General features: G+C 41.8%; 3 protein-coding genes across 4 annotated transcripts; 2 read left to right on the top strand and 1 right to left on the bottom strand.

The window, feature by feature from the left end:
- Nucleotides 1-342: 342 nt before the first annotated feature.
- Nucleotides 343-5,724, top strand: LOC131365740 (apolipoprotein L4-like). Its single transcript, XM_058409536.1, has 5 exons — nucleotides 343-810; nucleotides 1,485-2,072; nucleotides 2,156-2,191; nucleotides 4,185-4,283; nucleotides 4,398-5,724. The coding sequence occupies exons 1-5, from the start codon at nucleotides 794-796 to the stop codon at nucleotides 5,326-5,328; spliced, it is 1,671 nt and encodes a 556-aa protein (XP_058265519.1). The 5' UTR covers nucleotides 343-793; the 3' UTR covers nucleotides 5,329-5,724.
- A 22-nt stretch (nucleotides 5,725-5,746) lies between these two features.
- Nucleotides 5,747-8,735, bottom strand: LOC131365781 (GTPase IMAP family member 4). Its single transcript, XM_058409633.1, has 3 exons — nucleotides 8,596-8,735; nucleotides 7,201-8,037; nucleotides 5,747-6,016 (listed from the first exon to the last, which is right to left on the bottom strand). The coding sequence occupies exons 1-3, from the start codon at nucleotides 8,624-8,626 to the stop codon at nucleotides 5,943-5,945; spliced, it is 942 nt and encodes a 313-aa protein (XP_058265616.1). The 5' UTR covers nucleotides 8,627-8,735; the 3' UTR covers nucleotides 5,747-5,942.
- On the top strand, nucleotides 7,706-12,095 carry sult3st1 (sulfotransferase family 3, cytosolic sulfotransferase 1). Of its 2 annotated transcripts, XM_058409619.1 has the most exons (7): nucleotides 7,706-8,074; nucleotides 9,029-9,262; nucleotides 9,386-9,594; nucleotides 9,956-10,082; nucleotides 10,827-10,921; nucleotides 11,266-11,440; nucleotides 11,568-12,093. In XM_058409619.1, exons 2-7 carry the CDS (start codon nucleotides 9,121-9,123, stop codon nucleotides 11,675-11,677), a joined length of 858 nt encoding a protein of 285 aa, XP_058265602.1. In that variant the 5' UTR covers nucleotides 7,706-8,074; nucleotides 9,029-9,120; the 3' UTR covers nucleotides 11,678-12,093. The 2 variants fall into 2 exon arrangements, with proteins under 2 accessions (XP_058265602.1, XP_058265591.1); XM_058409608.1 differs by lacking the exon at nucleotides 7,706-8,074 and having other exon boundaries at nucleotides 8,860-9,262; nucleotides 11,568-12,095.
- Nucleotides 12,096-13,912: the final 1,817 nt, after the last annotated feature.

Here is a 13,912-nt window from a genome sequence, read left to right as displayed (position 1 = left end):
TAATTCGTGTGTAACATCCTAGTTGGAAACTCGTATTTACGACATTTCTGACAGCACACACACACACACACACACACACACACAGCATGAAGTCGCCCCTCAACTACTACGCCACAGTAAGGAAAGTGAAACTTTCTTACTGACTGTTTTGTATGGGAAGCCAAACTTAGCTCGGTTCATTTGATTCACTCCGAGCCGGATCTGTAAACGATTCACTGCAGGTTCAGTGCTCTGACCTATTGAAAGAACTCACAGTTGTTCACTGTCTCATGTTCACTTTGTCTAAATAGCGACACGACAGCGTGAGAGAAAAGATGATTCGTAGTGAATCGATTCCCTTGACTCACTGAAAAGAATCGTTCCGAAAAGAGCCGAAAGTTTGAACTGTGAAGTCCATTGTGTTTTCAGGGAAGAGGACTGGAGACATTTCTATTCCTCCCGATCATCTTCATCCTTATCCTCTTCTTCTTATTATAATAATTAGTTTCAGTATTTTTCCCTACATTCTCGAGATTTGATTCAGGAGTGTGAGTGAAGACGGAAACCGAACAGTTCCGCGTTGTTTGTTTTGGTTCGTCACTAAACCCCGCGGTCTGAACACAGAGATACACAGCTTTTATTGTCTAAAAGTGTTGTAAACAAATCGGGAAAAAAAAAACAGAAACGTAGACAAACATGCCCAAGTTCTGAGAAACTTCTTTATTCTACAGAGAAGAAGAAGAAGTGATCCATATGACATGATTTAGAGCTGAGGAAGAAGTAGAAGCAAGAAATAACTACAGTTCTGATTAAGATGAGCTCCAACACCAGGTTTGTGAGTTAAGTGTAAAGTTTGGAATGTAAATGTAATGATCATGTGTTCTGTACTGCGCATGTTCACAACATAAACACTGCACTTGTCCTAAATTAATGTGGATTTGCTTTTAAACATTTTGTTATTCTGCTTTGGGCCTTTAAATGTTAGTGCTTTTTCTGTCTCTGTTCATAATTTCATCTCCATGACCAAATAAAATCACAATGTTGCTTTTTGTGCTATAAATTCAGTGTATAATGTAGAACCACGGGTTATATAAGGGTTAAGTTGGGCTTTAGTGTACATAAAGAATTACACAAACATCACGGGTTTAGGCGTGGTACAGAGTCCGGGAATTCGATAAGAGATGCATTTATATGCACTACTCGCTCTTTATTCTGCCTGATGTCTGTTGTGATTACAGAAGGTTCTGGACGTCAGATTTCCTTATATGTATTCTGTAGACATTTTCATACAACATCTGTAAAATGTTATATTGAATAATAGTCACTGCTAAGTATTAAACACTTCCTGGTCTTCATGAAGGTTATTCAGTTTTATCACACTGTTCATGTGCTTCTGTAAAACTTCCCCTTTATCATGTGCAGCTTGTGATGATTCAGGTTTGAAGCTCAGTTTGTAGGACAGCTTCAGGAATTTGTCCTGATTGAGTGATGTGTTTTTATCACAGAGAGAAACTGCAGCAGCAGCTGAGTGACTACATCTTAGACACTCTCAAATACGCTGAGACTGTGAAGGAGTCCTGTGACAGAGAGTCCAAATGGACCTTAGAGAGAGAGACTGAGCTGGAGATGATGAGAGACATCAAAGACCGGGCCGATCAAATCACTCTGAAGTTTGAGCATGTTCAGAAGGCTGAGGACAAGACCAAAGCTTTTGGTGAATTCATGCGCAGTAGCTTTACTCAGGTTACAGCAGATTCCAGAAGGCAGGAGCTGGAGAAGGAGCTGGGAGAAGTTCTGAAGAATACTTTAGAAGGTCTGGAGAAACTCCAACACTTCCTGGATGCAGTGGAGAAGCTTGCTGTCACATCACTGTTCGTCTTCATGGGCGAGAGCTTCATGCCAAAGGGAGTGAGTTCCATGTCCGTACGTTCGGTGATCTCTGCAGCCAGAATGGTGTGTCCACTCCTCGTCCACTTCAAGAGAGATGCAGGAGCTTTCTTCCAGCCGAGCCTCAGCAATGTGGAAGTCCTGGCCTTCCAGCTGGATAAATACATCCAGGTCACTCAGCAGATCTGTGAGAAGATGGAGAAAAAGTATTTCCCATATCCTTATTCTAAAAAGTCTTGTTTGGTTGTTACATGAAAGAGATTTTATAAACTTTACTTTCTCTCTGCAGATCCAAGAACATTTCATTTTATGGAGGTGTTCCTGAGTAAGTATCACCCAGTGAAGGTGTTTCTTATCTCCTGTTGGGAGGGGAGGGGGAGGGGGGGTTAAGGACTCTAGCTTGTTGTCTTTGTTATTCTTGGTATTAATAAAGAGTTTTGTACGTTTGCCCACTGACAAAGAAATGATCAGTCTGTAATTTTAATGGTAGGTTTATCTGAACAGTGAGAGACAGAATAACAACAAAACATTTCAAAAACGTTATACATTGAATTGCATTTTATTGAGTCAGATAAGTATTTGACCCCTTTGCAAAACATGACTTAGTACTTGGTGCCAAACCCTTGTTGGCAATCACAGACGTCAGACATTTCTTGTAGTTGGCCACCAGGTTTGCTCATCTCACATCTCAAGGAATTCGGGCCCATTCCTCTTTGCAGATCCTCTCCAAGTCATTAAGGTTTTGTGGCTGACCCTTCAGCTCCCTCCACAGATTTTCTATGGGATTAAGGTCTGGAGACTGGCTAGGCCACTACAGGACCTTAATGTGCTTCTTTTTGAACCACTCCTTTGTTGCCTTGGCCGTGTGTTTTGGGTCATTGTCAGGCTGGAATATCCATCCACGACGCATTTTCAATGCCCTGGCTGAGGGAAGGAGGTTCTCACTCAAGATTTGACGGTCCATGGCTCTGTCCATCGTCCCTTTGATGCGGTGCAGTTGTCCTGTCCCCTTAGCAGAAAAACACCCCCAAAGCATAATGTTTCCACCTCCATGTGTGACGGTGGGGATGGTCTTCTTGGGGTCATAGGCAGCGTTCCTCCTCCTCCAAACACGGCGAGTTGAGTTGATGCCAAAGAGCTGGATTTTGGTCTCATTTGACCACAACACTTTCACCCAGTTCTCCTCTGAATCATTCAGATGTTCACTGGCAAACTTCAGATGGTCCTGTACATGTGCTTTCTTTAGCAGGGGGACCTTGCGGGTGCTACTGGATTTCAGTCTTTCACAGCGTAGTGTGTTACCAATTGTTTTCTTGGTGACTGTGGTCCCAGCTGCCTTGGGATCATTGACAAAATCCTCCAGTGTAATTCTGGGCTGATTCCTCGCCGTTCTCATGATCATTGAAACTCCATGAGGTGAGATCTTGCATGGAGACCCAGACCGAGGAAGACTGACAGTCCTTTTGTGTTTCTTCCATTTGGGAATAATCGCACCAACTGTTGTCACCTTCTCACCAAGCTGCTTGGCGATGGTCTTGTAGCTCATTCCAGCCTTGTGTAGGTCTACAATCTTGTCCCTGACATCCATGGACAGCTCTTTGGTCTTGGCCATGATGGAGAGTTTGGAATCTGATTGATTGCTTCCTTCTGTGGACAGGTGTCTTTCATACAGGTAACGAGCTGAGATTAAGAGCACTCCCCGAGAGTGCTCCTACTGTAATCTCAGCTCCTTACCTGTATAAAAGACACCTGGGAGCCAGAAATCTTTCTGATTGATAGGAGATCAAATACTTATTTCACTCATTAAAATGCAAATCAATGTAGAACTTTTCTGAAATGTGTTTTTCTGGATTTTTTTGTTATTCTGTCTCTCACTGTTCAGATAAACCTACCATTAAAATTACAGACTGATCATTTCTTTGTCAGTGGGCAAACGTACAAAATCAGCAGGATCAAATCATTTTTTCTGTCACTATATATAGAGAAAAGGCCTAAAACATATTTTATAAAGGAGAGAGCTTTTCACTTAAACCCTGACAGCATTTTGTAGTCTGTGTAGAAGTATATTTTAAACTTTGGCACTAAAATCTTCACTGATATCAACAAGCCTAATCAGAGGTCAGTAACCAGCACTGTCTTTGTGATGAGGCCTAAATCCTGACCGAGAGATTTCATGAGTGAGATTTCTTTGCATGTTTATTCCCTACTGCAGAACTACAAACTTTTTTAAGATCTTGGAGATAAAGGATAGGTTTGAAATTGGTCTGTTTAATATTTTACATCATACCTACACACCCACTACATCTATTATGTTACAGATGGAAAAGTGGGAAATCTTCACTGAAGTTGAACTTGATGATAAGTGAGGAGTCACAGCAGAAACTGTATGATCATTTACTCCAGCTCATCAAAATCAGGTAAAGGCTTTTCCATCCATCCATCCTGCATTTTGAGGATTCTGGTCAGGGTTAGAATTATTTTTTTTTAATGAACACAGCTGCTATTAGTATTTCAGACCCTTTTCTTTACAGGATGGACGAGTCGTTCAGGCTGACTTTCCTGTTTGATATGAAGGCACAAGACTTCATCCTCATATTCAGTGAGCGTCACTCCAGAATGCTTCAGTTCCTGTCTGATTTAGATGAAGCTGCAGATCAGCTGGACAAGATGAAGCTGGGCTCCAACATCTCCACTGTGGCTGGAAGTTCAGTCGGTATTGCAGGAGGGGTTTTGTCCATCGTAGGTTTAGCTCTTGCTCCCGTTACTGCAGGAGCATCTTTGGCTCTCACCCTCACAGGAGTTGGTCTCGGAGTCACCAGCGGCGTTAACGGCATCGTTACAAGCATCACCGAAATGGCAGTCAACAGTCACCACGGAAAAAACGCCAACAGCATCTTCATTAGCTTTATGGAAGATGTGCAAAAAATCCTAGATTGTGTGGAAGAAGTGGCCAGAAGTGACGGTCTTGTACCAGGTGCCGATGGGGTTACTAAAGGCACGGAAGATGGGAAAAAGGCTGTAGCATTAGGCAATGGTATTGACACCCTCCTGGATGGAGATTTGCCTGTACAGGCAGTTGGAGCTGAGGAAATGGTTTCAACTGCAGTTAACGTGGGCCTTCAGAAAGCTAAAGCAGTTCGGAACATCCCCCAGCTGGCTGCAGATCTTCCTGACATTGGGCAGCTGGCTAAAGGAGCTCCTGTGGCCCTTTCCAAGTCAGCCAGGGCGGGGCTCATTGGCCTAAATGTCTTATTTATCGGTCTGGATGTTATGTTTATCTGTAAAGACAGTATCAGTCTGGCCAAAGGAAGCAAAAATGAAGTGGCTCAGCTCATTCGCTCCAGATCAGTTCTGTGGTGCTCAGAGGTGAAGGCCTGGGAGAAGATTCATGATCATCTGTGTGAAGCGATGTCAAGCTTTTATAAGTATCGTGAAATTCTAGAGCAGCCTTTCCATCCTTAACATCACCCTGAATTCACAGACAGGAGGGTTAAAATGTTAAGTCCTGCTTGATTGCTGTTTATTTTATTTTGGGTTGTTATCAGAGCAGACAAGCAGACACAGAGAGTTTCAGTCTGAAACTGAGTCTGCAGTCAGAGGAAGTTTGTGATCAAATATACACCACAGCTTTGTATAATGTTCACATTAGAATTTGTTAAACAGTGAAACTGGAAATTAAAATTCATTGACCACTTCACTATTTAAGCTAATGCAATCACAAGGTTGATTAATGTTACATGATTATAGAAATGTTATTTATAAAATTGTAAATTACTTTGTATGTCTTTCATGTTTCTGTGTTAATGTCCTTTATATCTGGAAGCAGAGCGGTATAAATACAGATGTTTGCGAATCGAACTCTTCACTCACTCGTGGTTGTGGTCACTTAACTCTTTACTCTTTGTAGACTGTAAACTCCTGAATGTAATAAAGCAGTGTTTATGGTGTACACAGACGACTATGTGGTGGCAGTCAGTGTAAAAGAGGCATGACACACTAGTGTGTGAGACTGAATACAAGAGTCTCAAAAAAACCCACATCTTCTGGAGTATCTTTTCCATCTTCTCCTGTTTCTTCTACTGTGTCTTACAGAAGTGAGTGAAATATGTCCTGTCTCGCACAGACCCTGACGGATCCTGAAGCTCCGCCCCTGTGGATTAAACACACATAACAACACATTACTACACAATATTAGTTAGCATAAATGTAGAAATAAAAAAAAAAGTGATTTTAGAGTCCAGAAGTCACATCAGTAATTAAAAGCTGCATGGTTTTTGTATTCAGATTCGGGTTCCACACACACACACTTTCTGAAGATTTTTTTGGTGTAGTCCCATTCAGATTATGAAATATGTGTCTCCTCCCATTTCCTCTTTTCATAATGAATTGTGACATACTGACGTATTTAAAATTGACCTTGAATGACATTCCATAGTGTTTGAGTCACTTTGAAGAGTCCAGTCTCTGAGAGAAGAGGAGTGAAGGTGCTTCTGAATCTGAAGGTCAACCACAAAACCATCAACGTCGAGAGATGTGGCTAGAAAGAAACCGATGCTCATGCATGTTTGTTTCTGTGATGAAGCCACGCTTGAGAGACTGCACTAGGGAAAGTTTCAAAGCTTTCAAACCTTCAAACCTCAATTTATACAAATCTCATAGTGAAACATGGTGGTGGCAGTATCATCATGACCTCGGGGTGATTTTATTCTCAGAACCTGGGCAAAATTAGAGGGATGAAGCAATAAAAGATATTTTTATGATTTAGGAGGACAACGATCCCCAGAACAATACAGGTTACAACAAATAGGTGAATGTTCTGCAGTGTCCAAGTCAAAGTCCAGCTCTGAATCCCTTTGAGAATCTGTGGCACTATTTGAAAATTGAACAAATCCAACCACCCTGAAGAACCTGGAGCAAATCTGCCTGAAAGAATCAGGAACATCCCCGACTCCAACATACTTACAGCTTCGGCCAACACACTGTCTGAAGGGAGCAAATACTTATGCATGCGGCATCTATAATTTACCTTCGAAAAAGTCTATATATATTTGGTCACTTTATAAACTTTACATTATAAACATGTCTGTAATTCTCTGAAGGTTGTGGTGTTCAGGAGATGATTTAAAACTTGTTTTCATCTTGTCCTCCATTGCTAGGTGACTTTAACCATAATAACACAAACCTGCTCTTTGTGATGAAGGTGCAAAATATGCCAACGGAAATTTCTGGCATGTTTAATGTCACATTTCATCACAATATTTTAATAAACCGGTGTAAAAGTGGATAAAAGTGAAAGGTTGTACAGTGTGTGTTATAATTTTGTTTTCTACTCACCATTAGTTTCCTTCTGAACGTCTCCTTTCTGCTGTCTGTTCTCTTCTTTTTCAGTGTCTCTTATGTTATTTCCTCTCATTCTCCTTTCCACCTCCTTCTTCCTGAGAGACTGCTTGACTCTTTGCATCATCTCTTCTCTCCCCGTCCTTTCTTCTTCTTCTCTTCTTTGCTGCTCCTCCTCCTCTCTCTCCTTGGACCACTCAAGCACTTGGTCACTGAGGAGCATCGATTCTCCCTCACCATTTGCCATGTCTTGTATCTTAGACAAAAGTTCTGCGACCTGGTCCTCTCCTCTCTTGGGTCTCCCGTGGAGAGCATGGAACCTTCCACCACACTTCTCCACCAATTTTTGCAGCTCTCTATTCAACTCCACCTCATCCTGCAGGGCGGAGTCATGGAGGAGCTTGGTGTCCATCACGGTGAACAGGACCAGTGTGTGTCTCCAGGCTTGTGGCCCGAACAGATCTACGTGTTCCTCCACAACATGGCGCTCTCTTGAAGAGAAGGAGAATGACAGAGGAACCACCAGCAGCAGAGCATGAGCACCTGGGTGGCTCAGGGTCATAGCCGAGATCATCTCCTTCCTCACAGCCGCGGGAGACGCCGAGGAGCCGCTCAGGTTAAACCATTCCCAGCCTGGTGTGTCCACCACCACCACACGCCTTCCCCTCACCACACATTCTCGACGCACGCTTTTTCTGGTCCTCACCCCCACCTGGTCGAAGGCCATGGTGCCCAGGATGGCGTTTCCAGCTGCGCTCTTCCCGGCCTCTCTCTCTCCAATCAGGACCAGGTTTATGGTCTGGACAGGGGACAGGAACAGGGACTGAGATTGGTCTGGAGGAATAAAGTGAAACAACATTTACTGTCACAAGTAAGAAAAGAACCAGAGCAGTTAGGAAGAACTTCATTTGGAGTCTGAAAGATTTATTAACCTCAATAAGAAAAGAAGTGTAATGATGGCGTGACACAGTGCAGTTACTGTTACTACTATATAGTAACTACTAATGTTACTACTTATAGTCTACTTTATTACACACCCTGACGTTGTTTATTATTTCTATAACGACTCATTCACAAAGTCTTCTGTTCTTCTTGCACCAAATTTAATGTTTTATAAGTTTGATGAAACATTCTCACAAAGCGAAGTTATAACCAGTCGTTCTCTCCGGTCACCAATCAGGTTAGATTAGACAGGTTTGTTTAATCTGTTTATGTGGAGCGTCTGTCATTTACACGTCCCTGTGAACGAGCTGTTGCTATAGAAACCATGTAATATAGACCTGTGATTTGAAGTACAGCCTGCGATCCTTTCAGAGCTGCTGTTATAAATCAGAAAATTAATCAACATCCTGTGCTATTGTGGTATGAACACAGTTAAAGGTTTAGACTGACCGTATCTGTGTGATCCTCCAGATTCCCCCATGGCCTTCAGTGCAGACGCAACTGGTCAAACTTTTAAAACTCCTAAACACTAAAAATCATTTAAACCCTTAACACAATAAACTCCCGAATAAAACCATGAACTGTCCCTGTCCTGAGTCTTCTGGATGACTAGGAAGTCAGTGGTAATGAGAGTAAACATCAGTCATATCTCCCCACTGCAGGTTGCCAGGGTTTGTGATTAACCTGCTTTTACAACCTGCTTTATTATCAAACCAACCCAAAGCTCACATACGGTCAGTGGAACAGGCTGAAAGTTAGATGTACAAAGGATCAGCACATGATGCATAGAAACACTAAAACAATCTCCTTTTATATTATTTAATTGTTGTGTTTGTGTGTGTGTGTGTGTGTGTGTTATCTACACTGTCCTACATGGTCAAAGTCCAAAGTCCACCTGCACCGACTCACTCTAAAAACCCTGATGTGTGGAGAGCTTGCAGAAGTTTAAACTCCTGGCGCTCCACAGCAGGTATAATGGAACAGATCAATGAGTACCTCTGTAAATATAAAGGTCTTATTTTTGCAATCGGGATGACGACAGCGGAACACATTGACTCTCTGCAAAGCTTCCAAATACGAGACAGCGACGTTTTTCTGGTGACATACCCAAAGTCAGGTGAGTCAGAGAAATCTAATCTGATGGACTTACGTGATATCAGAGAAGGGTTAAAGCGTACTGCCATACAGTGACGTCATAGAATGATACAGTGACCTCATAGCATGATGGATGTTTTCCCAGGTACAATATGGACTCAGAACATCATCACGCTAATCTGTGAGCCAGATTTGGAGCAGAGAAGTGACATTCCCAATAATCTCGAGAAAATGCCATGGCTTGAGTTTCCTGAAGGTCACTCAGATTATACTTCACGACCGTCTCCTCGCCTGTTTGCATCTCACCTCCTGCCCAGGCTCATGCCCCCTGGCCTGAAGGACAAAAAGGCTAAAGTACTCCAGTTCCCCCTGGTTTATACAGAAACATCACTACACTTTTAACTAATATATAATAATGTTCTTCTTACATCATTTTAATTTTTATAAGTGCAGTTCATATTTTTTTATTGCACATATTTGCAATGCAGTGTATTTTAAAATTAAATATTTCATTTTTAATAATAATAAGTCATTAAGTTGTAAATGACTTTTATCTTAAATGTTAAACAGACAGTATTTTGAGGTTCTTAGGAAAAAGAGAACCTCAGGGTTCCTCAGTGGAGTTTCTGCCATAGAGCCACTATCTGGTGTTGGGTTCCAGAGACACGACTGGAGAAAGTGACTCTCATGTTCTCTTGTTTGGTTTAAATGACAGATTGTCTATGTGATGAGGAACCCTAAGGACAACGTGGTGTCTTATTTCCACTTCTGCCACGCGTTAACCACGCTGGAGAACCCGAAGAGCTTTGAGGAGTTTCTGCAGCAGTATCTGGCTGGAGAAGGTGAGGCTGAAGGTTCTGCTGTGTTTACTGAGTGTTCCATAGAGTTCCATCTGGAGGTCCATATGATCTGCATCAGAATCAGACCCAGGGCATTAGATCAGATTTAGGGCATTAAATCAGACCCAGGGCATTAGATTAGAATCAGACCCAGGGCATTAGATCAGATTTAGGGCATTAAATCAGACCCAGGGCATTAGATTAGAATCAGACTCAGGGCATTAGATCAGACTCAGACTCAGGGCATTAGATCAGAATCAGACTCAGGGCATTAGATCAGACTCAGACCCAGGGCATTAGATCAGAATCAGACTCAGGGCATTAGATCAGACTCAGACTCAGGGCATTAGATCAGACTCAGACCCAGGGCATTAGATCAGAATCAGACTCAGGGCATTAGATCAGACTCAGACTCAGGGCATTAGATCAGACTCAGACCCAGGGCATTAGATCAGAATCAGACTCAGGGCATTAGATTAGAATCAGACTCAGGGCATTAGATCAGACTCAGACTCAGGGCATTAGATCAGACTCAGACCATTAGATCAGACTCAGGGCATTAGATCAGACTCAGACCATTAGATCAGACTCAGACCATTAGATCAGACTCAGACTCAGGGCATTAGATCAGACTCAGACCATTAGATCAGACTCAGGGCATTAGATCAGACTCAGGGCATTAGATCAGAATGTAAGTTAATAGGATTGTGATGGTTGTTGCTGTATTAAGTGTTGATGATTGTGCAGTTGCTGGATCGTCGTGGTTTGATCACATGCAAGAGTGGTACAAACACCGAGACCAGTACAACATCCTCTTCCTGATGTATGAGGACATGATCACGGTAAACAAGAAGCACAGAGTTTACAGCAAAAACAACAACAAACACAACAACAAACAAACACAACAAACAAACACAACAACAAACACAACAAATGCAACAAACAAACACAACAAATGCAACAAACAAACACAACAAACAAACACAACAAATACAACAAACAAACACAACAATTCTACATATAGAAACTGACCATAAACATTAAAGAGTGAAATTAGTGCAGCGGCTGGAGCTAATGAGGGGTTTTGTTCAAGTGAAGTGTATCTTCAATCAACCATAAACATATAGCTGTTTGCGCTCAGTCTGATGTCTGATATCTGATGTCCGGTGCCTCCTGGACGTTTCAGGATCTGATGTCAGCTGTGGAGAAGATCTGCAGGTTCTTGGGTAGAGATCTGAGTGAAGCTGCTCTGCGTCGCATTGTGGAGAAAACAACCTTCAAGAACATGAAGAAAGACCCAAAAGCAAACTACGAGTTTCTTCCTGAAGATCTGCTACAGAAGGGCCAGTTCATGCGCAAAGGTCAGAGTTCACACACCATCTATACACTGCAGAAAAAATGGCTTACCTCCATAAATACTGCACTTTTTCAGAGATAAAAAAAAAATCTTCATTTGAGGTTTCTTAATTCATGATTGGAATGTTTCAGGGACATTTGGAGATTGGAAGAACACCTTCACTGTGGCCCAGAGCGAGATGTTTGACCAGATCTACCAGGAGAAGATGAAGGATCTGCCTTTTCGGTTCACATGGGAATAAACCACAGAGGATCAGTGATGTTAGTGTTTTTAGATCATAGGAACATTATGTGATGTTTAAGAATATTAATAAATCCTGCAGATGATTCCTTCATGCTAGATTGGGAAAGCTAGTTCTAGATTTTCTGATGGAATTCAAAGTAAATTCACTTCATACTCATTCACTTCAGCAGAATAAACCACAATCAATATCAACCTGCTAATTTTCACCACAATCACTAAAACTCATCATATCACAAACAGTTGAGTGTAAATTGATGGAATGTGTTTCAGCATGAACGACTTTAAGTAGATGAAGGAATGTTTTTAAAAGCAAGATGTTGAGAGGTTTGGTTTCACAGACACTGTAACAGAGCTGTCCTTTACACTCATTTAAAATCTTTGTGTTTTTAATAAAGTTCTTTATTAGAGTCAATCCCTGTTCAGTGCAGTAGCAGCCGTGACCAGCAGGGGGCAGAACACACCTGCAGGATCCACAACACTCTCTCGCATGTTTCCCCACTGTACATTTACCTCTCCTGCAGCGCTGCTGGTATTGGGGTCAGTCTCACAGGGAATGAATGTGGAATCTGATTGTCTTGGGTCACATGATCCATGACAACAAATGAAGACATTCCTCTCACAGAGCTGATGAGTTCTGTACTCTGATTGGTGGATCAAGTGTTGATTAATTCTCTCTAACAGCAGCTCTGACTGTTGCGCAGGTTTATATTAATATGCTTACTCTGATACTTTATCATTTCCATAGCAACGGCTCATTCACAGGGGCATGTACAGTGATGCTCCACATGAAGAGATGAACTAATCACTGATATTGTGAAGTTTCCTGTGTGTGTATGTGTATGATGTGTGTAAGGAGTCTTCAGTGTCAGTGCTGTGTATCAGTGTGTGTGTGTGTGTGTGTAAGGAGTCTCTTATTATTATTATGATACAGTGGGTCTTGCTCAGCGTCTAATGCTCAGATGTAGCAGGAAATTGATAATTGAAGGTGCTGATATTTAAAATTCCTTGTAGAGCTAACACTCTGTCAGATATCATGGCGAGGATAAATCTGGCCTCCATGAGCACAGAGCATCTCATTTATTGTCTGAGTAACAGAGCACAGATGGTATAAGCAGGAACACCCCAGTGTGGAGATGATGGATATTTCATGGATTGAAATGTCACTGTGTGAAATAACACTACAGAGAATATCACACCAGCAGTGAAAATGTCTGGTCTGGTGTCCTGAACCTGCGCCGGTGCCAAGCTCCTCATTCTGTGGATCATCAGCTGCTCATCATGCTGCATCTTCACTCTCCTTCTGCTCTACAGAATCATTGTGTTTGTGCATATAGCAGTGAGCAGTGAGTTCCTGCCGTAAACTGACCATTTCCTGCATCAGGATCAACCTGCAGCGCTGCTTTATTCCCTCGTCTTCCAGGATTCAGTCACTAACATTTACTTCTCTTCCAGATGCTTTGATCTGAGGTCTAATAAAATCCAATCACATGAGTGCCAGAGGAAGTGACACTTAGTACAAGGCATTTCAAATAGAAATAAGAATCCTTCTGTCTTCATGATCGAAACAAAGAGATCGTCACAGGATTCTGGTATTGCTGGAAGTGAAACTAGAGATGAAAACTGTTCCTTAATAAGAGTTCCTTATTTTCATTACTTAATTATTTTCTCATTACAGAACAAATATTTTATTCCTTTAATACTACAGTGATTTACCAACCGACCATTACTAACCGTTACCAACCAACCATTACCAACCGACCAACCAACCATTACCAATCGACCATTTCTAACCATTACCAACCAACTGATGTTGGTTGGTACCATTACCAACTGACCATTACTAACCATTACCAACCAACCAACCAACCATTACCAACTGACCATTACCAACCAACCACTACTAATCAACCATTACCAACCAACCACTACTAACCAACTATTACCAACCAATCATTACTAACATACCATTACCAACTATTACCAACCAACCCCCCATTACCAACCGACCATTACTAACCATTACTAACCAACCAACCAACCATTACCAACTGACCATTACTAACCAACCATTACCGACCAACCAGTACTAACCAACCATTACTAACCAATCATTACTAACCAAATTCAAATTTTATTAGTCACATACATAATCATACACAGTGTGATATGCAGTGAAAAGCTTACACCACTGTTATGACCCTAGGAAAAGGAATAAGGACAGAACAAAAGACAA

Source organism: Hemibagrus wyckioides, linkage group LG02 (assembly GCF_019097595.1).
Source record: "Hemibagrus wyckioides isolate EC202008001 linkage group LG02, SWU_Hwy_1.0, whole genome shotgun sequence".
NCBI lineage: Eukaryota > Metazoa > Chordata > Actinopteri > Siluriformes > Bagridae > Hemibagrus > Hemibagrus wyckioides.
Note: the sequence above shows the minus strand (reverse complement) of the source record. Positions and strands in the feature narration are given on the sequence as shown.

Excerpts from the sequence above, each read along its gene's own strand:
- LOC131365740 (XM_058409536.1), top strand. Across the intron at positions 2,073-2,155 it reads TGTGAGAAGATGGAGAAAAA|ATCCAAGAACATTTCATTTT; the intron begins GTATTTCCCATA and ends TTCTCTCTGCAG. Across the intron at positions 2,192-4,184 it reads TTTTATGGAGGTGTTCCTGA|ATGGAAAAGTGGGAAATCTT; the intron begins GTAAGTATCACC and ends ATTATGTTACAG.
- LOC131365781 (XM_058409633.1), bottom strand. The coding sequence starts at position 8,626 with ATGGGGGAATCTGGAGGATCACACAGATACG. Across the intron at positions 8,038-8,595 it reads TGGAGGATCACACAGATACG|ACCAATCTCAGTCCCTGTTC; the intron begins GTCAGTCTAAAC and ends TTATTCCTCCAG. Across the intron at positions 6,017-7,200 it reads CGTTCAGAAGGAAACTAATG|GGGCGGAGCTTCAGGATCCG; the intron begins GTGAGTAGAAAA and ends TTTAATCCACAG.
- sult3st1 (XM_058409608.1), top strand. The coding sequence starts at position 9,019 with ATGGTCAAAGTCCAAAGTCCACCTGCACCGACTCACTCTAAAAACCCT. Across the intron at positions 10,083-10,826 it reads GCAGTATCTGGCTGGAGAAG|TTGCTGGATCGTCGTGGTTT; the intron begins GTGAGGCTGAAG and ends ATGATTGTGCAG. Across the intron at positions 10,922-11,265 it reads TGTATGAGGACATGATCACG|GATCTGATGTCAGCTGTGGA; the intron begins GTAAACAAGAAG and ends TGGACGTTTCAG.